The sequence below is a fragment of the Centruroides vittatus genome, unplaced genomic scaffold, assembly GCF_030686945.1.
Source record: "Centruroides vittatus isolate TY-2023 unplaced genomic scaffold, ASM3068694v2 contig_884, whole genome shotgun sequence".
In the NCBI taxonomy this organism is placed as follows: domain Eukaryota; kingdom Metazoa; phylum Arthropoda; class Arachnida; order Scorpiones; family Buthidae; genus Centruroides; species Centruroides vittatus.
The window spans coordinates 212,446-238,685 of record NW_027122576.1 but is presented as its reverse complement, the minus strand read 5'-3'; the positions used below and the strand labels follow the sequence as shown (position 1 = coordinate 238,685).

The 26,240-nt window shown below is 29.0% G+C and overlaps 2 protein-coding genes across 6 annotated transcripts in view; both read right to left on the bottom strand.

The window, feature by feature from the left end:
* The window catches only part of LOC136983625 (TBC1 domain family member 2B-like), a 129,563-nt gene that overhangs the window by 18,361 nt on the left and 84,962 nt on the right, over positions 1–26,240 (bottom strand). Inside the window, exons 2-15 of one of the 5 annotated variants that reach the window (XM_067280421.1) lie at positions 5,952–6,021; positions 4,674–4,759; positions 4,418–4,601; positions 4,255–4,327; positions 4,076–4,171; positions 3,883–4,006; positions 1,982–2,144; positions 1,834–1,911; positions 1,626–1,760; positions 983–1,135; positions 706–838; positions 503–573; positions 246–429; positions 16–168 (exon numbers count right to left, since the gene is read on the bottom strand). In XM_067280421.1, coding sequence (XP_067136522.1) covers positions 16–168; positions 246–429; positions 503–573; positions 706–838; positions 983–1,135; positions 1,626–1,760; positions 1,834–1,911; positions 1,982–2,144; positions 3,883–4,006; positions 4,076–4,171; positions 4,255–4,327; positions 4,418–4,601; positions 4,674–4,722 — 1,596 coding nt within the window. In that variant the 5' untranslated portion in view covers positions 4,723–4,759; positions 5,952–6,021. Of the gene's footprint in view, positions 1–15; positions 169–245; positions 430–502; positions 574–705; positions 839–982; positions 1,136–1,625; positions 1,761–1,833; positions 1,912–1,981; positions 2,145–3,882; positions 4,007–4,075; positions 4,172–4,254; positions 4,328–4,417; positions 4,602–4,673; positions 4,760–5,951; positions 6,198–26,240 lie in introns of those variants that run through there. The other 4 variants (XM_067280424.1, XM_067280422.1, XM_067280420.1 and 1 more) reach the window with 4 other exon arrangements.
* The window catches only part of LOC136983624 (ATP-binding cassette sub-family F member 1), a 35,831-nt gene continuing 18,281 nt past the window's right edge, over positions 8,691–26,240 (bottom strand). Inside the window, exons 3-18 of the mRNA XM_067280418.1 lie at positions 25,292–25,423; positions 24,283–24,383; positions 22,464–22,549; positions 22,260–22,399; positions 22,036–22,184; positions 19,517–19,600; positions 18,826–18,950; positions 17,796–17,908; positions 11,868–12,042; positions 11,714–11,788; positions 10,435–10,505; positions 10,058–10,090; positions 9,922–9,993; positions 9,678–9,839; positions 9,537–9,609; positions 8,691–9,184 (exon numbers count right to left, since the gene is read on the bottom strand). Of these exons, the coding sequence (XP_067136519.1) occupies positions 8,994–9,184; positions 9,537–9,609; positions 9,678–9,839; positions 9,922–9,993; positions 10,058–10,090; positions 10,435–10,505; positions 11,714–11,788; positions 11,868–12,042; positions 17,796–17,908; positions 18,826–18,950; positions 19,517–19,600; positions 22,036–22,184; positions 22,260–22,399; positions 22,464–22,549; positions 24,283–24,383; positions 25,292–25,423 (1,782 nt within the window). The 3' untranslated portion in view covers positions 8,691–8,993. The remainder of the gene's footprint in view (positions 9,185–9,536; positions 9,610–9,677; positions 9,840–9,921; positions 9,994–10,057; positions 10,091–10,434; positions 10,506–11,713; positions 11,789–11,867; positions 12,043–17,795; positions 17,909–18,825; positions 18,951–19,516; positions 19,601–22,035; positions 22,185–22,259; positions 22,400–22,463; positions 22,550–24,282; positions 24,384–25,291; positions 25,424–26,240) is intronic.

Below are 26,240 nucleotides of genomic sequence, written 5' to 3'. Positions count from 1 at the left end.
TTCGTATTTACTCGCCTGCGATTCTGTTACAGTGTTTACTAAGGTTTTATAATAGTAGGGCCCCTTTTCTTTTATGATATCTTGAACTTTATCCCTATAAAACTGTCTCCAAACAGTTTTCCTTAAGTGATCCGGAACACCTTTCCTGACCAGAAACTTTACTTCCTTCTGCATTAAAAATCAAATACAGTTGATATTGCAACACAGTTAATAAAATATGAAACAGTACCCGAGTTATTTATTACTTTTATGCATAGTTTTTCGCCTTGCTTGCAATATTTATTCCAGGCATTGACGTGTTTCTCGTACGATCGAAGCTGTTTACTGTAATGAGTATACAGCAAGGAGCAAATATAATGTAAGACGACGCTTTCTTCAGTAAAACAGTACTCGAATCCCATAGGGTCAACGTAACAGGGCTTAATTAAACTAAAAAAACAAAAAAGTATTTTTACTCCCAAAAAATGATTTTTAAAATATAAACCTTAATTTCTCGTATTACCAATCGTAAGTGGGTAAATCTTTATTTATTTTTCTCGCTTCTTCTAGTAAAGATAACACTCTTACTTTATGCTGTAACAATAAAAATTACTAGAGAAGTTTAGAAATTGCCGAGGTTAATAACAGATGGCAGCACTAAAATTAACGTCCTCAGTGCTGCCATCTGTTATTAATATTATTTAAAATTAGAAAAAAAACTCGAACCCTGGATCCGCCGTACAAATAAACTTCGGTAGTTTCGGGTCCATCTCCGTAAAATATTCGAATCGATGACAGGAATAAGAAAACGTAATCTCGTTTCATCTGTTCTATTTGGTTTTTTATATCTTGAATTTGACTAGAAATTAAAATGAAGACTTTAAATTTTGAATATATATATATATGTATATATACAGTAATTATTTTAAAAATTAAACAAAATAATAGATTAAAATAGATATGTAATAAGGCATATTTAAATTATTAAAAAATAATAACTTACACTTCTTTGGTTTGGAAACGAAATTGCTCTTGTTGTAACATTCTAATTAATTTGAGAATTTCATCATTTAAGAATATGTTGTGATTTTTTAAAATTTGGCATTTTTCTTCTAATTTTCGGAAATTCACCAAAGTCTTATCTCCTGAAAGATATCTAAAAGAATCCAACAACGGGTTACATGACCATTCTCGAGTAAAATATTTATGTTTAAGAAACACTAATACACATCAGCACAAAGTTAAAATTGTGTGTAGCCCATCTGTTACGATATTTTATTATAAATAACTTTAAAATTATCATTAAGCCAGATCCCACTACAGATATGGACGAGACTCCTCTATCTCTCCATCCCCTCGAGTTCAGTCGTCCAACGTTTAGTAGGATCAATGATCCTTATATATAAGTTACCATGCTAAGTTTCTCTTCTCGATCTTCACCCCATCCTGAAATATTAACACGCGAAATTTTTTCTCCTTTACTTTTTTTGGATTCGGGAGGTTTCACAACTTCGAAATTTGCAAAGAGCCTGGAGGATCAAACTTGGCACGATTGCAATACTTTACCGTATTATAGAGAAAACAGCCGGGAAAGTCATTAGAAAACACTACTTAATATCTTTCCATCGTCTAAACTTTAATTTTACCTCCAAAATCCCACTCCACCTTGCAAACGGGACATTCTATCTTCCAGCTCTTCCACCAAATCCTCCAATCTTTCCATCGTCGATTTGTAAGCGGCTTCGCGGCATAACGCTTCAGATAGTATTTTATGAGTCATCCTAACGACGAAACCATTTGTTAAAATTCGAATTTTTTAATAAATAAATGCGATGAAATCTTTGTTGAATTGACCTCATTTCTGCTTCCATTTCTTGGATCTTGGCACTGTGATAATCGCTGGTGCAGACGGCAGAATCGCTAGAAATCGAACTGTCAAAGTAATTTTTTATTAAAAATTGTAATTATAATTGAGGATTAGAAAAACGCATTTCGTACGAACCCATCGCATTCTTCTTCGGGATGAAAATAAGTGATGTTTGATTCCTCCAATACTTTTGGTATTGTTTCTGTTTGGATTTCGGGAGCTGAATTTATTCTTTGTCTTTCATCCGATGTTGTATCGTCGTCTTCCTCTTGAGGTAACGAAGTTGATGATCTACTTTCTAAACAATTTTGTCAGTAGAAATTGAAATACTTCTATTATAATAATTTTAATCTGTAAAATATTAAATTAAACCTGAAAACAGAGTGTAAACGATCAACATTTTCCTTATGTGATCAATGATTTACGATGAAGTCTTATTTAATGTAATATATGTCGATTTTTGTGAAACCGTGTTGTATTATTCTTCGAAGTATCAAACACAAATTCGTGTTAATAACAACCACTTGGCTTTTTTCCACCTTTATTTAGTTGATACGGTACACGTTTCGGGCCTTATGCCCCTCATCAGTCAACAGTTCTTCCCCCAGTATGGCACTTGTACACGGTAAGTTTGGACATTACAAACTCGAGGATAAAAGTTATAAAATTCTTTTACATTTTGTTGTTCTCTTGCACTTCTTAGTTGATGGTTAATACACAGTACATTTTCAAAGGTCGTTCGAGCACTTTTGGCTCGTTTATGTTGAGACAGAATCCAGAAAATTTTTTAAAGGACAAATTTGTAGACCAACTTTGGGTATAAGTTTTAGTCTGAACTTTCCCCTGTTGAACAGGGGAAAGTTCAGACTAAAACTTATACCCAAAGTTGGTCTACAAATTTGTCCTTTAAAAAATTTTCTGGATTCTGTCTCAACATAAACGAGCCAAAAGTGCTCGAACGACCTTTGAAAATGTACTGTGTATTAACCATCAACTAAGAAGTGCAAGAGAACAACAAAATGTAAAAGAATTTTATAACTTTTATCCTCGAGTTTGTAATGTCCAAACTTACCGTGTACAAGTGCCATACTGGGGGAAGAACTGTTGACTGATGAGGGGCATAAGGCCCGAAACGTGTACCGTATCAACTAAATAAAGGTGGAAAAAGCCAAGTGGTTGTTATTAACACGAATTTGTGTTTGATACTTCGTAATATATGTCATTAATTTGCGATCTTAACTACACGTGGTTAAGATTTTTTTTTTAAACTCTTCCACCCTGTGCGCACTAAGTGGGCCTTTTTCTAAAACAAATCCATTCGGGCAGGAGCGGGACCGACTTATCTCGATGATCCACCTTCTAGGGCAGTGATTCTCAAAGTGGGGGTCGCGAAAAATATTTGGGGGGTCGCTGAAAAATTGATGCCAGATCAATTTTTTTCAAATATTTTATAAATTTACTATGGATTCATGTTTAGAAATAATAGAAATAAAAAATATATAAAATAATTTTTACTTAAATAAATTGCACATATAAATAATAAAAATAATATAAATATTTAAATACGAGCCTAACCCCCTACCTTCGGGATGTTTTTTGACACATACTTATTCTTCGGGGGTCCTTTGAAATTTTTAAGTGCAGAAGGGGGGTCGCGGTCCAAAAAATTTGAGAAACACTGTTCTAGGGTTTTCGGCCCGTCGAGATTCGATTCTTGGTCCTTCGGAGCGGTAAGCTGTCACCTTAACCGCTCGGCTATGCTGCCTCCTGGTTAAGATTAATCAAGTTTTATTATTTCTAGGACACGATTAACAAATTTCTTTAGACTAAGCCCGTTATTGTGCCAAGTTATCGGTTCCGCTGGTAAATTACGCTTTTTATACATATTTTCGGTTTGAGAATTTTGATATATATTTACGATAATCTCACATGACTAGTTTCCTCGTCCTACTTTACTTCTTTCCAAACAAATGGATACCCAAAATAGTACAGGTAACCCACGCAGCATTAGAAAGAACGTGCGAATCACAACTTACTGTTGAATTTATAGGAGCCAAGTTGACCGGACGAGTAATCGGAAAAGCAAAAATTCGCTCTAATTTCACATCTTTCTTCCGCTCTTTTGGTATTGTGAAGTACAATTTGCATTTCTTCTTTGTTCTAAAATTTAATATAAATTATAAAATCATTGTAATTTCAACTTAAAATGTAGATAATTACTTAATTAACTGGTAGCATTTCGTTTCTGTTTTCAAAATTGGTATCTTCGTAATCCGAGCGAATGGGTGCCGTGTTGAATTGATTGTTCCATTCGTCCCTCCTCCTCTGAATTAAGAAGGAATTGAAAAAAAATCGACTTTTCTGCTCTATAAATTATTACTTGTGTTGATTTTGGATGTAGGACCCACCTGCAAGTCGATAATCCATCGCATCATGGATTCGTAATCATCCGCGAATAAGTGATATTCTTTCTGTTCGGAGCTAAAAATAAGCACGAATTATTATTCTTCTATATTAATTCGAATCTAATCTAAGAATAAAATCTTATATTAAATATTAAAAGTAACTTACTAGATAATAAAACGATTATTTTCTTCGGCGTGCGGCGTTATGGCTGCCTTTTGAAGGTTTATAATCTCCAATGGCGCCTTGCATCCATTTTCGCTCCCAAACTCATTTTTATAGCAAAAAAGTTGGCAGTTTTCATTTCGATAAACCAGCCAAAGTTTCCTGGGAGGCTTCAAAATGCTCAATCCTAATTTAACACATAACGTTACCACACTAATACACTATCAAAAACACTACTGAAAAAGTTTTCGGTACCTACCACCCGAAGACTTTAGTAAAAGATATCCTTGGAGATTAAATTGGGCCATGACGATGTTCCTCACTCGATGATTAACGTTCGTAAATCTAAATTGAGACGCTTCGCTTATTTATTTTTCAATTGTTACTCCTAATTCATTTGTAAATGAAATCGCTTAACTTACTAATAGACATTACCATTTTCTGAACGAAACTTTGGTTGCATAAATTTTTAATTTTGCGAAAAATTTGTTTACAAATAATTGTTTTGTATTTTAAATCCTTTTTTTTTTAATTTAAATATACAAAAATAAAAATAAAATAAAATAAGCTGGCAATGGCTCTTCCTCAATTTTTTTTGGCACTCGAACCGGAGGTTACGGGCACCAGGAAGGAAATCCGATAATTTTAAATTATAAAATTTATATAATGTAATAAAAATATAACGACGACATAAGCTTTAAAAAGAATAATTTTGTTGAATTATGATAAAAATCTATTTAAGAAAAAACACTATGACACTAACTCAAAATCAAAAATAGTGTGTGGCGCCATCTGTTACTAGAGATATTTTAATTACTATTTAGTTGGCGCCATCTACCGAGGAGAATGCCCCGTAGTGTCTTTTACGGAAAACTGACCCCTATTTAGGTATTATTAACGTATAATAAACCCGGAGACTAAGTGGCCAGGCGCGAACCCGTTCAATGGTTTTGTCCTTCCACCAATGGTGGACATAGTGGGTATTATAATAATCATCGTATACGTTAAACAACAAGAGATGACCTTGTAAAACCTTTTAATTTACAAACTAGTCGTAAAAGTTTTTATTTATATAATAAAGTAGTAAAATACTGAATCAATCCGCTCGCCCGTTTTGTCACATAAACAATTTCTAATCTGCGACTACGGACAGAATAAATTCCTTTTATTTTTTTCCCCGACTAATCTTAAATTTCTCGCACCCATTTCTGTTCTAAGCTTATTTACCATTGTGGTAAACAGGTGAACACTAATTTAATTGCTAATAATTGTATTTTATACCGTTAATCGTCAATTGTTTAATATTAATGTACGGTGCAAATTTTAAAACACGTTTACGGTAAAATCCACGAGACAATTAGCTAGTGTTATTGCTTAACTGTCGACAATACAGAAAAAATTTCGTTTGGAATTTAGTCAGTAGTAGTTTTAAACGAACCCAAAACAAATTTATTTTATATTTAGAGTAAATTTCTGGCTTATTTTTAAAAAATAAACACTAAAATTTCCCGTTTTATAACAATTAGAAGTCACAAACCTGAATATAAAATGATAATTCCATTGTTTTTCGGTTGGTTTCGTGTTTAAAATCCGATCGAAACACTAACGTAAACTGAGGAAAAATGTAATAAGCGAATACTAAAACGTGAGTCACTTTCAACAGATGGTGGGGCAGCGTTTATAACTACATCACAAGTGAATTAAGTCGGCAGGTTTTTGCGTGTATCGACGGTAACGGAAAAAATTACTATCAATTTCCTGCGTCTAAATTTAAAATGTTGAAATTTTTATCTAACTTTAAACACTTTGGACAAACATTTATATATGAAATATCTGCTTTAAATTCGCCTCAATAACTTACGTCAGCTGATGATGATAAATCGATTGTGAAAAGATTCACCTGTAATTTAAATATTTTATGCTTTTACTAAAGTTTTCACCATTATTTAAAAGCCACGGCTTATTCTGTTGTTGAATTAAGTGTGATATGAATGAGTAGTGTTATATTGTTCTTTGTAATTGTAATATTCTTTTGTAATCTTTAATGCCATGACTTACGGGTAAATTTTAACACAATTAAAACAATAGACCACCTTAAATACAAATTTACAGCGCAATACTTAACAAAAAATACTGTAACAAACGGTGGACTGTCCAATTAGATGTGGAATAACCCACCATTTGCTACAGCATTTTTCTCTGTTAAAAAAACTGCACTAAAAATTTGTATTTAACATTGTCTATTGTTTTACTATAGTCTGGTGTTTGGTGAATTATACCGGGAAAAAAGCCATGTCACAACTTTATATAAGAATGTAACCACTAAAGCCAAGATCAGACTACTTAGATCCCTGTTGTTATGTAGGGTCTGAAAGATACACACTTAGGAAACACCAGAGGAAAAACTGGATGCATTTGAACTCTGAGCGCAGAGAAGACTCCTTTGGATGCCAGGGAGGCAAATAAAAGTGATCCCAATGCCATCAAGCCTGCCCTGTTGCTTAAAGGCACACTTTTGAAGCAAAGAAGTGTGACCTACTGTCATAAGCAGTAGAAGATAGAACAGTTTGAACATCAGATCACCAGCAGTGGGCAGCGACTCCATGGCACCTAACAATTGTTTCACATATATGAAATTGGATAACTTCTGCCATTAAAATAAATAAATAAATATATATACTGTACATATTTTTAATATAAATGCAAAGGAATATTTTGATTATAACACTAATCTATACTGTGTAAAGCAGGAGTAGGGAACCTTTTTGTTCATGAAGGCCACATTACAATTCATCGTCCCTTATAGAGGTCGCATTGAAGTTTTTTTTTGTCATTTTATCCCTAAGCTTAGGCCACTAAGTAATTTGAAAGTTATGTAATAAAAGAAAGACAATGTGTGTATGTATTGTAAATTTATGTATAATAACTATAAAAAAAATAAAGGTCTTAAAAAATATATATCAACATTTACATCACAGGCCGCAGAAGGCCACGCTTGTTAGCCCAAAAGGCCGCATGCGGATTAAATGTATATCAACATAAGGACGCATATTCCCCATCCCTGGTGTAAAGTCTTGTATCTGAATATATTATCAGTGAGGAAACAAAATTTTGTAACGATAATCAGTTAATTATACATTATTATATGTAATATTTAATTTAATAATTGTAGATATCATCATCTGATAATGTATAAATCTATTTAAATATTTTATTTTAATACACCATTTCATGAACAATTATTAGTTCTCACTAAATACATAAAATTATTTTATGAAGCTTTAAACTCTCATGAACTATAGTACCTATCCCAAGTTTGATTATGGAGGATTATGCAAAATGGAATCAATTGGGACTGATACGAAACAGAAAAAACAAAACTGCATGCAAATTTCTAGTTTTTATCTGTTACTATTTGTCAGTGTAGTAGCCTATTTTAATCATTCCTTTACTGTAAATTTTGCAGATATTAACAAGATGGTTCATAACCACATCTATGGAACTGACAGCAGTTTTTTGTTTTTACCCCATTTATTAATCCAGTTTACCATAAACCAAATTAATAAATGGGGTAAAAATAAAACTGATATGTTTTTTGACACAAATATTAGACAGGAAGATATTAATGATGAAGCATATGAGTGTATAACTTAACAGAAGCATAAAGATCATTATCTTAAGATAGATACCGTATTTTACGGACCATAAGACGCACCTTAATTTTTAAGCAATTTTTAAAAAAAATACCTGTAAGACACTACAGACTATAAGATGCACCTGAATTTTGGAGGCAATTTTTCAAAGAAAAAAGTGCATCTTATAGTCCGTAAAATATGGTATATAATGTTTCAATAAATACAATCAATTTGTATTAGGTTGGCTTTATCCTTATAAAAAATAAAAACAATGTGGCCAATTACTGTCACGAAATAAACCAATTACTACAATAAAGTGACCAATAATATAAAATTTAGCATTTTTGTAAAACAAGGCACATTCCAGATTAAACAATTGGCATTTGTAATTTGTAAATATTGGCAGCAGAAAAGCTATAAAGAGAGAAATTTGCCAGTAAGTATATTTCCATGTTTGGTCTCTGTTAGGTCAAAGAGTTCTTTAAAATAAAAATATCCTTATGTGGCCAATAACTGTATTGTTTATCTTATTTGTACTGAAAAATAAACAGATATCGTTGGTGCTGGAATGAATATATTTAGAAATTTTTCAATGTTGAAAATTTATACAAGCTTTATCAACAGAAGCAATTCACGATTCGTTCTTTATCAAACTGTAATTTTTATTTTGTCTCGATCTTAAGCAAATAGTTCATCGTTAAAAACTTCATAAATACCAAAAAATAATTTATTGCCATGATATCTGCAACAGTTTGTAATTCCTTTTGATATCATTTACAGAAAAATTGGAATAGAAAATATAACATTGTGACGGGTTTGACAGGTGAGAATTATAAAACGAATTAATTTTTGAAATGAGTGAATATATTATTTCTGTAACAAATAACAAGATTATGGAACCAGCCAAAAATTATATAATTATTATTTTTTAACTAATTAGTTTCCTATTTTTGTTTCATAGCTTGTTGGGCTGCTATACTTGGGTTATTTATGATTTCTCCTAAAGATTCCAATAATTCTCTTCGGTAGTCATCAAAGTCACCGTCAATTTCATCTATATCTTGACTTTCTATAATCCAGAGTTGACAGTTTGTTTCACGTATAAGACGTTCGTCGTGACTGACTATCACAACACCTGAAAGATATTATTGTTACGCAAATTAAATCAGTAATAGAGCTTTACATATTTTTATTCAAATAAATTCTAAACCTTATAAAAACTATCAGAAAGCATTTTAGAAATACATTGCATGCTTCTCACAAAGTTAATATAAAACTCATTGAAGTCAGGAAAAGTTACAAATAGTAAGAACTTTTTATACTGAATACAAATTTCCTGTTTGGATGAATGTTTCATTCATACAATAAAGTAGCAAAACTTAAAGGCTAACCACTAATAAACTGATTTCATAAGAAATTATGAATTAATTACAGATTATTAAACATATTAAAAAAATTCTTGTAACAAAAGTTAAATTTATACGTACCACCTTCATATTCTGTTATGGCTTCTGCTAAAGCATCAATAGATTCTATATCTAAATTATTTGTAGGTTCATCCTGTAATGAAAACTTGCATTAATACATGTAGAATAAACCTATTTGTGATTTGTTAAATAAATACAAACCAAAATCAGAACATCTGGTGCTCTGAGAGATAATTCAGCTAAAGCTACTCTCGCTTTTTGCCCTCCTGATAAATCACTGTTCTTGATCGTGTGAGCGTAACTTACTAAACCAAATGTGCCGAGCTGTTTACGAGCATCTTGATAATTGAGATTAAACAATCTCTTTAGCAATGAAAGAAAATATACAATTTTAATAAATAAATAAAGTATATATAATAATATAAATATTTGAAGATTAATTTACTTGTAGATATTCTACTGGAGTCTCTTCTAGGTTTAATTGTTCTCCAGAATGTTGATCAAACTTTCCAATTCTCTACAATTACATTCTTGTTAAAATTTGATATATCCAAATATGGAAAAAATATAAACAAACTTACCAAACGATGATTCTTCCTTTGTTCACCCTTCAGCTAAACATAATAAAAATAACATGTAAACATAGAATAAACACACATTAAAATCCACTTATTGTAATCATATTGAAATTTGCCTACACTCATGACGATTACTGACTGATAACTTTGAATGAGATTAGTAAAAAATAACAGTTAATTCACAACTGAAGTAAGAAAAGCCGACAGTTTAAGCTACTATCCACAGAATAAGTAATGGTTGAAATAATTAACATTAATATTTAAAACACTATGCCATTCAAATGTGACTGAAATCACAAGGTATTGAACAAAGTAAGTGTTAGGTCCCAAGCAAATCATCCTGTACTATGTATATACTTATATATATTTAAATTACTCACAGGTGTCAGATCTCCAGTTAATAATTTTAAAAATGTACTTTTTCCAACGCCATTTGGACCAACAACAGCAACTGAAACAAACAATATATTAAATTACAACAAAACAAATTAACTATTTTAAAAATAATTCAATAAATCAAAGTGACTGTAAATATTAAATATATAAATTTATTACAATTGTTTAAAATTACCATTTATTCAAATCACTATAACATAAAACAATAATACATACATATACACAATTTTATAAGAAAATACACTCCTCAAAAGTGAAATTGCAACACCATAAAGAAATGTACAATACATAGCCACATGCAAATTGCAGGACTGGTAGAGGTGAGAGATAAAGATGCAAATGATTAAGTTTGCATATGCATCAGGTCATGTGGTAACCGGTTTCAAGCTATAAAGAACAGCAGCCAGCCTGGGCCATAAATGCTATCGACAACAGTTTGCGGCAGCCAAACACAAAAAGTGTAGAAAATGACTTGGCAACGACTGCAAGCCGAACACCACCAGTTAACAGTCAGAGAACAAGACCTGTATCCCAGCTTTGATTTGTTGATGCGGACAGGCAGATTCACCAAACAGCCCATTTGCCACAGCACATGACATGGTGCTGGCATGTAACAATTTATAAATTAAATAATAGATTGTAGTTTTTAAATTTAAGTATGTGTATGACATAACCTTAATATTTCTACAAGTGATATTATGTATACAATACATAAACATTCCTATCAACAAAATTGTTTAATTTTATTTCTTTGATCATGTAAAATTTAATGTAATAAAGTTGTTTCACATAAAAGTTTCATTAATATTCTCAATCATTTACTACAATTTTAAATTATATCTCAAACTTATAGTTCACCATTTCTCTTACAAAACAATATACTTATATTCTATATTAATGATTTGTTTCCCTTATTCATCAAGAATTTCAAACTATGTACAGTACATACAAGATAAACAATTTTCCAGTATTTTTTAATTAATGAATATATTCAAATTTAAAAATGATAATAAATTTAAACAAATGATATTGTTCTGTATTGTTAAGTATATAAAAAGAAAGTATTGTTTATTTAATTAACCAGGATGAATGAAACGAGAGCAACATAGAATCATCAGTTATATTAATCTTAAAGAAAGTTAAATATTTGAAACAAGCATAACTTAGGTGTATAATAAAATCACAGTGACATGTAACACAATAAAAATTTTAAAATATAACAACAACAAATATATATATTTAACTTTTATAATTATTACTCACTTCTAGAAGACATATCAATTCCAAAATCCAAGTCTTTAAATAAAAGTGGTTGATTTGGATAACCAAATTGTACATCTACAAATATTTAAAATTTGTACTGAATATTTTCAGTGATAATTTATAAATTATTACACATATTTATAACAATACTTACTATGCAAACCAAGAATTGGTGGATTAAGCGGCGGAGGATTTGGAAATGAAAATTTGACAATATAATCTTTAGGTTTTTTAATTAATTCAGTAGGTCCGTTATCGTCTGCCTCAGAATGCAACTTCTGTTTATTTTTTTGTTGTTTTCTTGTAAGAGCATCTTTGGTTGCTTTTTCCTATTATAAACATTTGAGAGTGACATAAATTTATTCATTTGTTTGTACTTTATTAGAGAGTTTAATCATAAAAGAAAAATAGTAAGTGAAAAATTTTCAATTAATATGTAATCTAAGTATTGCATAATGGAGAAATTTCTTATCAAAATATTGAATAAGATAATGGCAATTACAATAATGAAATAAATATCTTAATTAAATATTAAAATTTACATCAATAAAGACAGATTATTTTAGATATGCACAGTGGGCATAAACAGCTGATTGTTTTTAGAAAAATCTATACACCCATGTATTGCACAAATTTTACTGCCATAAAAAGATATCCAATAGAACAGAGTTTAAGACAGTACTTCGGTTATTATCTTAAAAATAATGTTTATAAGGTGGTCACCCTGCTTTTTCACTATTCCATTCTGGTTGGAAGGAAACCCATCACAAAGCAGATGATGTTCAGGAATCACAAACAGGAATCATGCACCAAACCTTCTTCCCATCACTTTCTAACCCAGAATGACTATTTCTTGAGAGCTTGTCAGGTGTTAAATAATGCTGAAATGCTCATCGTGTAGCCATGACAGACCGGTTTTTATGAATGTTTCTACTGTAGCAATGCACTGCTACATAAATAGTACTTCAAGATCACTGAAATCTGACAAGTGTGCACTAGAATAATTAATGTCACTGGCACCGTCTTGTGGCAAACTTTGTAACATCAAAATAAAAATAGTCAGGTGTTTACGCCTCACATGAATATGAAGATGGCCTAATTAGACAAAGTAATTGTTCTTAGTAAAACTGTCACATTTATTTACTAATTCAAACTAGCAGATTAGTTATACACAGCATTATCATCATTTTTCATTTAGAGAAATGTTTTCTTAACTCCATTAACAATTAAACTGCCGATAATTATTTTAGAATTAGCAAATATTTATATAAATTTAAAAAAATTATCATTAGTAGTTTTTAATTTAAATATTGTGAATAATTTCTAATCTAATAACTAAATAAATGCTATTAAAAATATATATAGATAATAAATCCAATAATATAAGCAGTATCTCGTAATTACTTTATGAAACAGCTAAAATAATCAAAAAATTCTGAAATTGATGATAATTTATTATGCTATTTATTTTATAATATATACTAATTTATTTTATAGCATTATCTATCTATACAAATAAGGATGTTTGTTCGTTCGTTATACACTCCTAGGCCGTTGGACCAATTGCTACAAAACACAGCAGTTATGTTCAAACACTTCTAACTTAGATCATGTCATACATCCCTCCCCAAATTATCAACTGAATTTCTATATATTGATTCATTTCTGTCTATGCTTCATTGCTGGCTTTACACATAGCATTGTTTATTGGCAAAAATTTAACAAAATAATTAACTAAATATAATTCTTACAAAGCAGAATGTAATTTTAAAAAATATATATTATATTCACTGAATTACTGTAACAATGATAAAATATGAAATAGATGCACCATAATGCCATTACTTCAACAAATAACACAAAGCACTTGCCTGTGATTGCATTGTACTTTTCCTGTTAGCAATAGAGTTGTGCCAATTATGTATCTAACTCTGTGTTGGGGAAAAATTTGAATTAAAGTAACATTACTTCCATTCCAAACCAGACATTCATTTATAGTTAATCTGAGCCTCCTGCCCTAAGTTTTCCACATCTGGTCTCAACTTTCATCTACCTACCACCTTTCTCAAGATTAAGGAAGAACAGACAGGAAATGACAGTCAGAAATTTTAGGTCTACAATTTTTTCAAATTGCAGCTCAATAATTTTTCTATAAATGTAATATTTACAAGAACATACTTCCCATGTAGTTTATACAATCTGTTGCCAAAATTTAAATACTTTATTATCACATTAAACATTTTTACAGAAGTTTTTTTTTATTTAAACAAGTTTTATATTGCTGCATTTTGTTTCAACCGTCAAGCACCATGGCTTACTGGTTATTGTCTCGGTTTACAAATTGGAAGGTTTGAAACTGCTCAATAATAAATTGGTTTTGCTCTTTTATGTTCACTTTCTCAAAGTGTCAAGAAGGTTCTCATATGCTAATTAACTGTTATTCGAATATTTAGGGAATGTTACTTTATGCTATAAAAGCAAGAGCTATTTGACTAAAAGAGTCAGTTCTGTTACTGTGAGCTGCAGAGATAGTATGCTCTATACATTAATAGTCCGTTTGTGTTTACAATGACTCGTTACTGTTGTTCCCCTCCCATCTATGTGACAATATCAAGTCTTTCAGACATTAAGGTTAGCAACTTCGATCATATGCAGGGCCCATCACAATCTAACACAGATCACTTTTCAAATAGTAGTAGTAATTAGTAATCGTTGAGCATCCTCTCTTCTGGGAGGAGGTCAACTACTACTTTTGATCGAATTACTTCAACCCCCTTCCACAACAGTCTCAAATTTCTATCAGGCCAGCAGTATGGTGGCATTCAAATAGGAAAATTACATAATACAAGGTTACCTGTGAGCAAAAAATACGATTTAAGTGATTTTCGTGGGAGCCAAGTTTAAATATTTGGTCCATTTTTTCAGAGATTTGATTCATTGGCATTTTACCATTTGATATTTGGCTGTGAATGTACAGTTTCTTAGATCTAACATTAGAAAATTGAGCTAACATTGAATTTGTGCTATTTCATACCAACCAAATATCACGATAAATGTGACAACAGCAGGCTGAAATAACTAAACTCTATATGGTTGTCGTTTTAGCGTTCATTATATTATAGTATTTGATTTATATAACTATAAAGTATCTTACGTAAAAGTTTATCACATCGAGTGACCAATCAAATGCATTTTAAAAATGTGTTAGACTGTTTTCTTGGTGTGATAAACTCTTATGTATGATAACCTTTGTAAATATAAATAAAATACTATAATATAATATAATAAAGGGTTAGAAGTATGAAATAATCTAATAATCTTATCTTGATCTCTGCTGTTTTTATTTTTTGCCCAAGCAACACTGGGCTCATCTAGTTATGCTATAAATTAAATTAGCAAATATCCTATAAGGAAGAGGTCAAAATTTTGTTTGATTTCAATTCTCTTCCTGATTACAATTTAAGGAATAATGTTATTTTATAAATTTAAATGAGTTTATAAATTAAAAATACATCTAGAATTTACTTTGTAAGAAAGAATAGAATTCATTATTTTTGATTTCCGTATCATCATAGCATAGTAATAATAAAATTAAATATAATCTATTTAATTATGAATTAAACAGATTGCTTTCGCAAAATTCTCTTCTAAATCTAACGTTTAATGAATTTTAAATATTTACATAAACTCTTGAAAACTTGAATATTGGATTAATTTATTCACAGACTAGGAGCACTTTACTAAAAATTTAATATATGGTAAATTTGCTTCAATATGAAAAGCACACAGACAAATCACTAATTCTGTGATTAAATTTAACAATTTGAAGGTTAAGGTATTTACGAAAATTAAAACATTTTAAAGTCTTTTCTTATCTTTCTTCAAGCTGTTTAACTGTTACTTCTAAAGTTGTGTAAAAGAATAAGAAAAGACTCAAAAATGTTTTAATTTTTGTAAATAGTCTTAACCTTCAAATTGAAGATATCCTGGGTCAACATCAAGTAAATTTAACAACTTTAAACTAGAATAAATGGTAATTGTAATAATAATAATAATAATAATAATAAATGAATTCTATTATGCAGGTTAAAGATATTATTATTTTAGACTACTTTATGGAAATTATATATGTATATGTATAAATTGCAGGAAAATATGAAATAGTAATTAACATTAAGACCTTAATTTTGATTTCAGTTTGTACTGATAACATGAACTAATGTCAAATGAAATTTCTGTATTTGTTAATAAGCCTCATTTACAGTTGAAATTTCTTCAAATGATTAAAAACTTTCCCTAAGCACATAATAACAAATAAAATAATCATGGCTCCAATTAATACAGGAAGTGCTTCTTGTGGTTTGACATGCAAACACCATACATTGCCTATAACAGATAAAGTAGAACGTTACCCTTATTAACCAACATAATATACTGATTTACATTATATTTTAAAGACAAGATAAAGTAATTAGCTGTTGGGTTAAGTGTATTCTAACCTAACCATCAGTAATCCAGCAAAATCATTTATCTGGTTCCAATGATGCCAGATTAGTGATAGTTAACTTGAACTGATTATTAGCTATAATAAGTTCTTCCCTTTTAAGGTTGATATAATTTTAACCAAAAAAAAAAAAAAATTAAGAATAATACAGATATAGTGCATTTATGATTAAAGTCATCCTATATTTTAAGGGTTAATTTTCAATACATTTAAAATATCTAAGCTTCCAATCTTTCTGTAACTTTTATGACTATTCCTTTGAACATGAAATTATTTTTCATGTAAATCAAGGCTTACCAATGGAATCAATAAAATTTTGAGAGGGGGGTCAGTAAAACTTTGCAAATATATAAAAATTTATTAAAAATTTTACATATTTTCTTTTTTGTTCTCAAACAAGTTTAGGAAGATGGCCTTTTAAAAATAACATAGGATGGCTGTTGCATGTACAGTATATATAATATTGAATGGAAAAAACTCTTTCTTACACAGAATCAATACATGTAAAAAGTTGGGAACCCTTGATCTAACTGAACATTAGAAGGAAAATGGTATGTTCAGAATAAAATAAATTGTGGTTTCATAATACAGTTTAACCCGATTATAACGTCATCAGATGTAACGACAATTTTAATATAACGTCAAATTTTTATCGGTTTCACGATTTTACTATACTAGATGATGTTAAAAAACCCACTTCTAACGACATAAAACCTTGTTTTAATGTCATAGTTGAAGTACTTCCAAATTTAGAAAATTAGATTACAAATTCTATTTGGCAAAAAAAAAAAAAAAAAAAAATACGTGTACAGTCCTAGGGTCAGAGTTCACATTCCTAGAATGACTGTGGGTGGTGCTCTCTCCACCTGACTTCGGTGGGATGAAATTCGCCACTTTTAAACGACATGACGATCGGTTATTACGTACTCACTTTTAAATTACTTTATGCTAAATTGTTAAATATTCTATTATTTTTAATATAACATATTATATCAAATAGTTTATAAAGAAATAATTGAATTATTTTAAATTGGAATTCATTAATTTAACCTTTTGTTGCCTTTTGATTCGACATTATTCTCAAAACCGGAAGTTCCGCCATTATTGAAACTTAAGACAAATAGAAATTTCTTATAAAATGTAATTGTTGAAATTTTTAATTACATCGATGTAAACTTAGACAAAATAACGTAAATAGTTTGCATTTTTATACATACGATAATAAATTATTACTATCATAATAGATACAGTATACGGTATTACCATTAAGAAATAATTTTACGGTAATACATACGATGTAAAATTAGAATGGAGTTTATAATACATTCTTAAACACACTTGGTACTTTTTATCGGACTGAAATTATGACCCCGCAGATAACGACACTCGATTATAACGTGAAAAAATTGCCGGTCCCATGGATGACATTATAAACGGGTTAAACTGTATTTCCATATTATGTGTTAAGTGTATATAACAAAAATTTTCAAATAGATTCCGAATTTGTTTCTAATAAATAGTCAGAATACTTAGTTAAGTATTTATATATATACATATATAACATTTTTAATTACTTACAGCAGCCTTTGTTGATTTTCCAGATGCTTTCATATCTTTAAGCCTCTTTTCTTGTTTTTCATATTCTTTGATTAATTCTTTCTTTTTCTGGATATACATTTTTTTAAACTGACCTAATTAGGCAAATAATTTGATTAAAGATAAACTGTAAGAAAAAGCTTAGATTTCAATTAATTAAAATTAAGCTGACTTTTTATATGGATGAAAAATATTATTATTAAATCTGATTATATTATACTATTTTACTACAAAATTTTGTAAGCTAACTCGCAACAATAGTACCCAGAAAATTAAACCAGAAATAAGACATTATTTTGTATACATTAATGTTTAGTCATTACACATATAAATATATAAACCTGAGAACAAAAAACTGATACTGGTTTATTATATTAAATTAAAAGAAATTTAATAAACTTGAAAATAATTTATATTTAACTTTAAACAATGATTAATAAATTGAAAAAAAAATTATTTCTTTTATTAATTATTATTACTTATTCTGCTTACTGTTTCCTTTAACAAGATATTAGCGAGGTTGAGGCCAAAGTTTTAAATGCGAAAACGTGTACATCAAACGTTCAGCTCCGCTTTCCTGTAAGCCTAGAAATCTGATAATGGCATTTGGAAAGTCAGTGTAATCATGCTCAACATTCCACATACCATTGTCAAACTTCTAGGCTTACAGGAAAGCCGCGCTGAACGTCCGATGTACACGTTTTCGTGTTTAAAACTTCGGCCTCAACCTTGCTATTATGTTATCTGATAAAAATATATAATTATAAGTAAAATTAAGATCTTTGCAATGCAAGTAATTTTTAACAAATTTGCATTATTTAACTAAATTGTATGATCCTAATATACATATTATAGGAAAAGCAGTAATGTAATCATCCAAACATATCTAAATTCACATATCACTAAAATTAAATATTATTATAATAAACACAGTAGAATACTTCTAAATATTTTACTTTTTTCAGAACTTTATTAATAGTGTCAAGATCCTTTTTAAAGCAAAATTACTTACTGAAGTTGCCTTTATAATAGAATAATTTTTGATTATCTAGATGAACGACGTCTGTACAAACATTATCTAAAAAACTTTGATCGTGGGAAACAACGAGCAATGTCTTCTTCCAACCTTGAAGATAACTGTAATTAAAATTGTTGAAGTTAGTAAAATGCACCTTTTTAATTCATATTTTTATATTATAAACATATATAAATACATTACAAAATTAATGATGCATATAAAACTAAATAGAGTAATTTTAAATTTAAAATTATTGTGTAAAATTTTATTTATGTTCATACAAAAATTTTTCAATATCTATAAATATGATTTAAAATTGTTATGCTTGTTCTTTGAAAGATTTGGCCAATCAATTTCTAATTCTAGGCACTAAGTTTAATAACTTAAAACTAAATATAAAGCTTAATTAAATACAATTCTAATCACCTTAACACTTTACACCCCAGTGTTAAGGTGTTTGTATTTAGTTGAAAATAGGAGCTGCGTTATAATGGATTTTTATTTTTGAATATTTGTCAAAATTGTTTTCTAGTTCTATATTAAATAACGTTATTTTCTAAATAGTTTCTGCGTTTTTGCAAAACTACTACTTCCCTAAATATTACACACTTTCAACTTATGTTAAATTTAAAATTAAAACAAATTAATAAATATATACATCAATAAAATAAAAACAGTAACTTACTTATCTAACCAAATCACAGCGTTAAGATCTAAATGATTAGTAGGTTCATCCAACATTAGTAGAGTAGGTTCCATGAATAAGGCCCTTAAAACAATTAAAAATAATTTAACTTTACTTTGGTTAATTATAAACAAATAATTATAAAACTTACATTAAAAATTAAAATATCATTTATAATTTTAAATAACTCTCAGTATAAAAACACAGTTTAACAATTAAATTTAATTATTATTTTTCTATATTCATACTGTGTTGTATTGTATTGTACTGTAACTGAATAGCAATTATAAACCAATATTTCACACATGATTAAACATTTTATAAAGAATCCCAGTTATATCAGTTAGTACACTAAAAATAACTGTCAATAATTATATTTTCAATGGAAAATAGTCCTTATTTGACTTGTATGTTGCAGCCATCGTGCTTAGCTTTTACTAAAACTCCAGTATAATTGCAGTTTATAATACTGAAAAGACTATTTCATGCTTCTTTTGGTGTCTTCTGTCTTTGCCCTAAGAAAATTCTAAGGTAATAAGGCAAAGGGAACAGTCTTTGCCTATAACTGACTTTTAAACTGCAATGTTTCCTAATATTAAATAAATTAATGTGGAGTGAATCAGATATAAAATTTCACATTATGATTGTTTTTTGTTTCAGAAACAGATTATATATTAAAATTTGACTGAAAAATAAAAACATGGAGTTGTCACTATTGTTTTCAATACTGGAGACAGACATTCATTGTCTTATATGGCATTACCATGTTTTTATAAATGTAAATAAAATACAATTTATGCAAGATATATAGATTGTTACTAAAACATACATATCACCACCTTTATTATACTAAGACAAACCTTGTTACAGGTGGATACTTACATCTATATTAATTTCATACAACAAAAATTATAAGATTATACTTTATAACATCATTTTTGATTTTACTAACAATCAAAACATTATTTAAATTAATATTCTCTTAACAACCTTATATTTTAGTCTTTACAATAATTTTTATGAAATAAAAATATTTAAAAATAATTTAAACAATAGAATCAGTGTATTTTATAAGTTAAAAAGTCAATTTTAAAAAAAAGGTAAAAATTAAAAAACTTCTCAAATAAGCAACCACGAGAAGGATATTTTGGTCACATGTACATACCAGTCTTGGTATGTACAGTACATGTGACTAACCGAGATATGTTGGAGAAACTAAGCGTCAGTTGGAAAAATGATTATAAGAACACATGATGGCAATACAATTAAAAGGTATTATTTCACCATGGTTTCATCATTGTCAGGAAAATAACTGTAATATCAATTTAAATAACATAACAATTGTGTATATGGAAAAGAATATCATAAAAAGAATTAAAGAACACTATGCAATGGTTATGCAGAACAATGTTATTAATTTAAATATCAGCATGAACTTAGATGCATGCTGGGATAATATAGTTAGGGGTGTAAATGCATCTTCATGCAAGATAGTTTGTTATCAAAGTCACAATGTTTGTAATACAGATATTGCTTGTGATGCTTTATCCACTGAAGAGGCCCTGTTATAGCCAGGGCAAAATGCATTTGGAGGTAATATTAAATAAAGTTTGTTCATTGTTAAAACAAAGTTGTAGTCTATAGTTTTTAATCAAGTCTCCTCGAAAATCAGTAAAGACTAAGAAGGATATTTTCTCACAATTGATTTTTTGAGAAGTTTTTAAAATTTTTTAAAAACAATCTTTTAACTTATAACTTTTATATTTGTTTGTATACAACATAGTGTGTGGGCAATCTGCCAAGGGGTGACAGATTGCCCTCCTGGGACGGCAATCTGTCCCAGGCAATTTTCTAAATAAAACTAGCACTTGTTTAGATGTTACAAATGTGAGGAAAACCCAGAATTCTCCACATAATCAGCCTATTTGTGAGCCAAGAACACATGGCCAACTGGTCATGGGTTCTTGCTTCACCAATTAGTGTTCAGTGTTTTTCTCCACTCGGCCATTGGTGGATAGAATTACTTATATCATACATGAAAAAAATAACTTAACAGAACATTATAGGAGTTCTATATAAAAAATATTCATCTAATTATTTTAAAATTATTTACAATACTGTTCAACACTTTACTAACACTGGAAGTATACTACACTTACAATCAAAAATCGAACCTGTTACCGGTGTGTATCCTATAAAAAATCGTCCCACAAACGTTTTCAAATTTTATGAAGTTCTTCTTCAGGTGGAAATGGAACACTTCAGAGAAAAATAGAACAAGCTTCAGAAAAAATAGAACAAGAGATTTCAAATCGAAAAGCTTGTTCTATTTTTTCTGAAGTGTTCCATTTCCACCTGAAGAAGAACTTCATAAAGTTCGAAAACATTTGTGGAACAATTTTTTATAGGATACATGCTGGTAACAGGTTCGATTTTTGATTGTAAGTGTAAAATTATTTAATCTACTAAAATTTATAGCATTAAATTAGAATATCTAATATTCAATATTGGAACAATACCTTGCAAGTGATACTCTCATTCTCCATCCTCCAGAAAAATGTTTAGTTGGACGGTCTTGCATTTCCCTAGAGAAACCCAAACCAGCTAAAATACGTCTTGCTCTGGCTTCTGCTGAATCAGCTCCTATTATTCTTAATTCTTCATAAATCTGAAATCATCGTCACCAAAATAAAAATTTTATATCTGAACTATTTTTTTCGTAATCATAAAAATAAATAAATACATCATTGAGACGACTTTGATTTTTGATATTTCCTTTATTCACTTCACTTTCCAATTTGTTCATTTCTTCCAGTAATTTTTCTCTTTTTGTATCAGCTTTCAACACAACTTCGACAGCAGGTGTATCGTCGGCAACCACCTCTGTAAAATGTATTTATCAGCAATTGTTATTTCTTAAATATTTCCAAAAGAACATTTCACTTACCTTGCTCGCAAAGAAGAACGTCAATAGTTGGAGGAATGTTTAAAGAACGATTTGCAATATGTTTCAATAATGTTGTCTTTCCGTGACTAAAAATAAATATTAAATTTAAATATAAGAGTAAAACTCAATATTTTAACAAATAATAATGAAAAATATACCATACGTTCTAACACACTCAAAGGTAATGTTACATTAAGTACTAAATAAACAATTTTAAATATATAATTAATTAAGATATTTAGTATTAGGCAAACTAAATAAATGCAAAATTAAATTCTCAACCACACAAATGCAGTACTAATCTATAAATTACTGTACTTTCAGAAGCTGTGAGCAATACATGATCATGTGATTAGAAAAATCTTATTTGATATTATACCAAAACAGGGCTATTTTTCAGCCAGAACACATTGATGGCCATCCCGGCAGACAATATAAGTAGTATCGATAGCCAACACATAGTACCAACAGCTGGCACAATAAAATAACTCCATAAAATTTCAAACAGTCTAGCAACTGAAACAAATGAAAGAAAATGGCCATTCTATTGGCCACATAAATGCCATAGCTGATTTAAAAAGTAACGAGGTGGGAACCCCCTTTTGTCAAAGCTATCTTTCAATAAATGGTCAATACTATCTGGTCTGTCCCCATTAAATTCTTGTCAAAAATCAACCAATCCATATAGAAAAATATTAATAATTTTATTTCAAAAAGGAAAGATAAACATTCAGTTACTAAAAGAGAGATTTAACAACTGATGGTAAATCCAAAACAAAAAATAAGGACGAAAGTGTAGCTGGGAAAATGCTAAGCATTTATAAGTAAAGATAAATAATTAGTAACATTAAACACTTTGTTATTAAAACTAATGTTACATTATTTAAAAATGTAGCATTAGTTATTGTTATATTTTTCCTAAAACAAAACATTATGTTTAGTTACAATATATGAGAACTGGCAGTAATTATTTTTAGTAAAAGAGCACTGCATTGAAAACAATGATATCAAATAGATTGTATTCAAGCCTAATAACTATTTCTTTGTCTAGTCTTGTAATATCCATCTTCTATTTGAGTTTTAAAAAAAATGTATATGTTTATTTATTTGTAACATTAAAGAAGTTTTACTCATTTAGCTGGCTGTATTTAAATGTTATATTTCTGATAAAATAAATATTTAGAAAATTGTTTACTTTAGCAAATGTTACAGCAATCTGAATAAATAAAATATTAATATTAATTAAGTAAAAAACGTTAATAATAATAGATTTGTATACTATGTACTGTTCTAGTAATCTGTAAATATTCTAGGCTGTAGTTTTTATTAAAATAATTCTTTTTATAGTGAAATTTATTTTTTTCCAATTTCCTTATTATTTATCATTATTATTTAAATATAAATGTAATATATTGTAATAATTCTTTCTAAATTCAATTTTAATAGAGAATAAAAACTGCACTAAAATAAACACATTAAAAATTTGTTACAAAAACTCAAAATTTAATTAGTACAAAATTTTTAGCTTATTTCCTTATCAATTCTTTATATATTTTTAACACTCAAATATTTGATATTTTACAAAAAATAATTTCAAATAAATATGCATTGAAAATATGAATCTTAATTCAATTATATGAGCTTATAATTTAGAAATTTTGATTTGTTTTACATGTAAATCTTAATTTTTTTGAATAATTTTAAATATAATATATTCTTATTAAAAAAATTTGAAAAACTAACTAAAACTGCACGTAAAATCAAAAAGCATTAAAAAAATATATAGATAATTTATAAATTATAAATTTATCTTACGTACCCATTTGGTCCGACCAATCCGTACCTCCTACCGGCCGAAATATTAAGGGTGGCGTTCACAAACAAATCTTTCCCTCGAGCAGAAATAGAAAAGTTTTCTACCTTAACAATAAAATAACTAAAATTAAATTCTTTTTAATTTTACAATTTTGTTATATATATATATATATAAAATTTCCATTTGATATTATATTAGGAACAATTCATTTTCTGTTTGCACACAAACTAAGAATTGAGTTAAAGCACTAGCAAGCCAATAATATTGTTTTGGGGGCCATCTATGACAATCACACGCCTCTACTATGGCAGGGTGGCATAATCACTGGTATACAAAAGAATAAAATAAAATTGCATGCACCCTTGGATATCATTGCTTTGACCCCTCTATATCTTGAAAACAAAGTCATGGACCCCATTTTTAGATTCCTCGTTCCTTGCAATTAATAAAAAATGCAAAATTTTATCAAAACTGACTGATCAAATTTTGAAAATGAACTCAATTCTATAAACCACATAGAAGAGACTTCACTAATGCATCATTCAAAAATTCTTCAAGTCTTTAAGTCTGTGATACCCTTAGATGCCTAAGGCCACATGCTCGTCACACTGAAGGAATCAAAGTGCATTTACTCCTGTTCGGCAGAATGAGTAATTCAATTCTTTATATAAAAATATTTATAGTTCTTTATACAGTTAAATTATAATCATTTCTTTTAGAAATAAAGTAATCAATACATAAAATCTTATTAAAATGCAACACTTTCTGTAGTGAAGTTGCAAGCTGCTGTTTATCAGAGAGCATCTACTATTAGAGCATACCTATTATTTCTATTCTTTGGGAATTGAGTGCAACTATTATTCTAGGGTGACTATTAATGTAATAAATCTGGTAATCTTTTCATTTGAACTGAAACACTTATGATGTCTAGCTGCTATATAGAAACATGTAAACATCTTAGTTTACATTATTTACAAATCATTTGTAATACATTTAAATAATTTTAACTTACTTTAATATCCACAGCATTTTCCATTTGCAACTGTTGAGCAGCTGATTTATCTGCTTGAGAAACTGTAAACTGATCGCAGTCTTTTCCGGTTGAAAGTTTTCCCACCGATTCTAAAACTCGATTGAATTCCATCTGTAAAACATGAAATTATTTACCTCTATATTTACAAGATACAATATTTATAACCATCTAATAAGGTCACAGAATCTAAAAAGCTTTTAATTTATTAACAAAAATCACAAAAACATCTTAAAACAGTAAACAAATAATCTCATATTTTTGCTAATAATACTATGAATAAAAATAATCTAAGCACAACTAATACATGTTTTTAACATTTAATGTCAATTCTTTGCATTATTTTAGAAAATCCATAAACAATCATTCAAGCATAATTTTTAAAAACTTTTGTCTGAAAGCAAATATCAGAAAGAAGCCTGAAAAGCATAACTGAGTTAACATTTCCTTCCAGAGTTATCTAAATTATACACTTTACTGACCTGAATATTAGTCAATGTCTTTTCCCCAGCATCAAAAAAGGGGAAACATTGCTCTTGAGCTATACTCAAATCTAAAGTTTTCTTCAATTTCAATAATTGTCCATGGTACACATTTTACAGAGCTAAACTGACACTAAAATTCAGTGAGACAATTGTTTGGTGATGCTAAACGTTGACCAAGTTGTGACTTGTCATGCTGCACTCTGCAAACTACATGTGCGATTTGAGTGTTTGGCATGACTGTAAATAATTGATTAGTTGACCATTCAAATGCTGAGCCAATTGTTTTTATCATATTCAACATAATTGGTCAGTTTTAGTAACTTCTACAGAATTGTATTTTGGTAACTTTTTACTTTGGTCGTAGGAGTCTCTAATAATTGAGCAATCATCAAAAATTGGGAAAAGGTTACTAAAAATTTACTGAAAAATTTATTCTGTAAATTTAA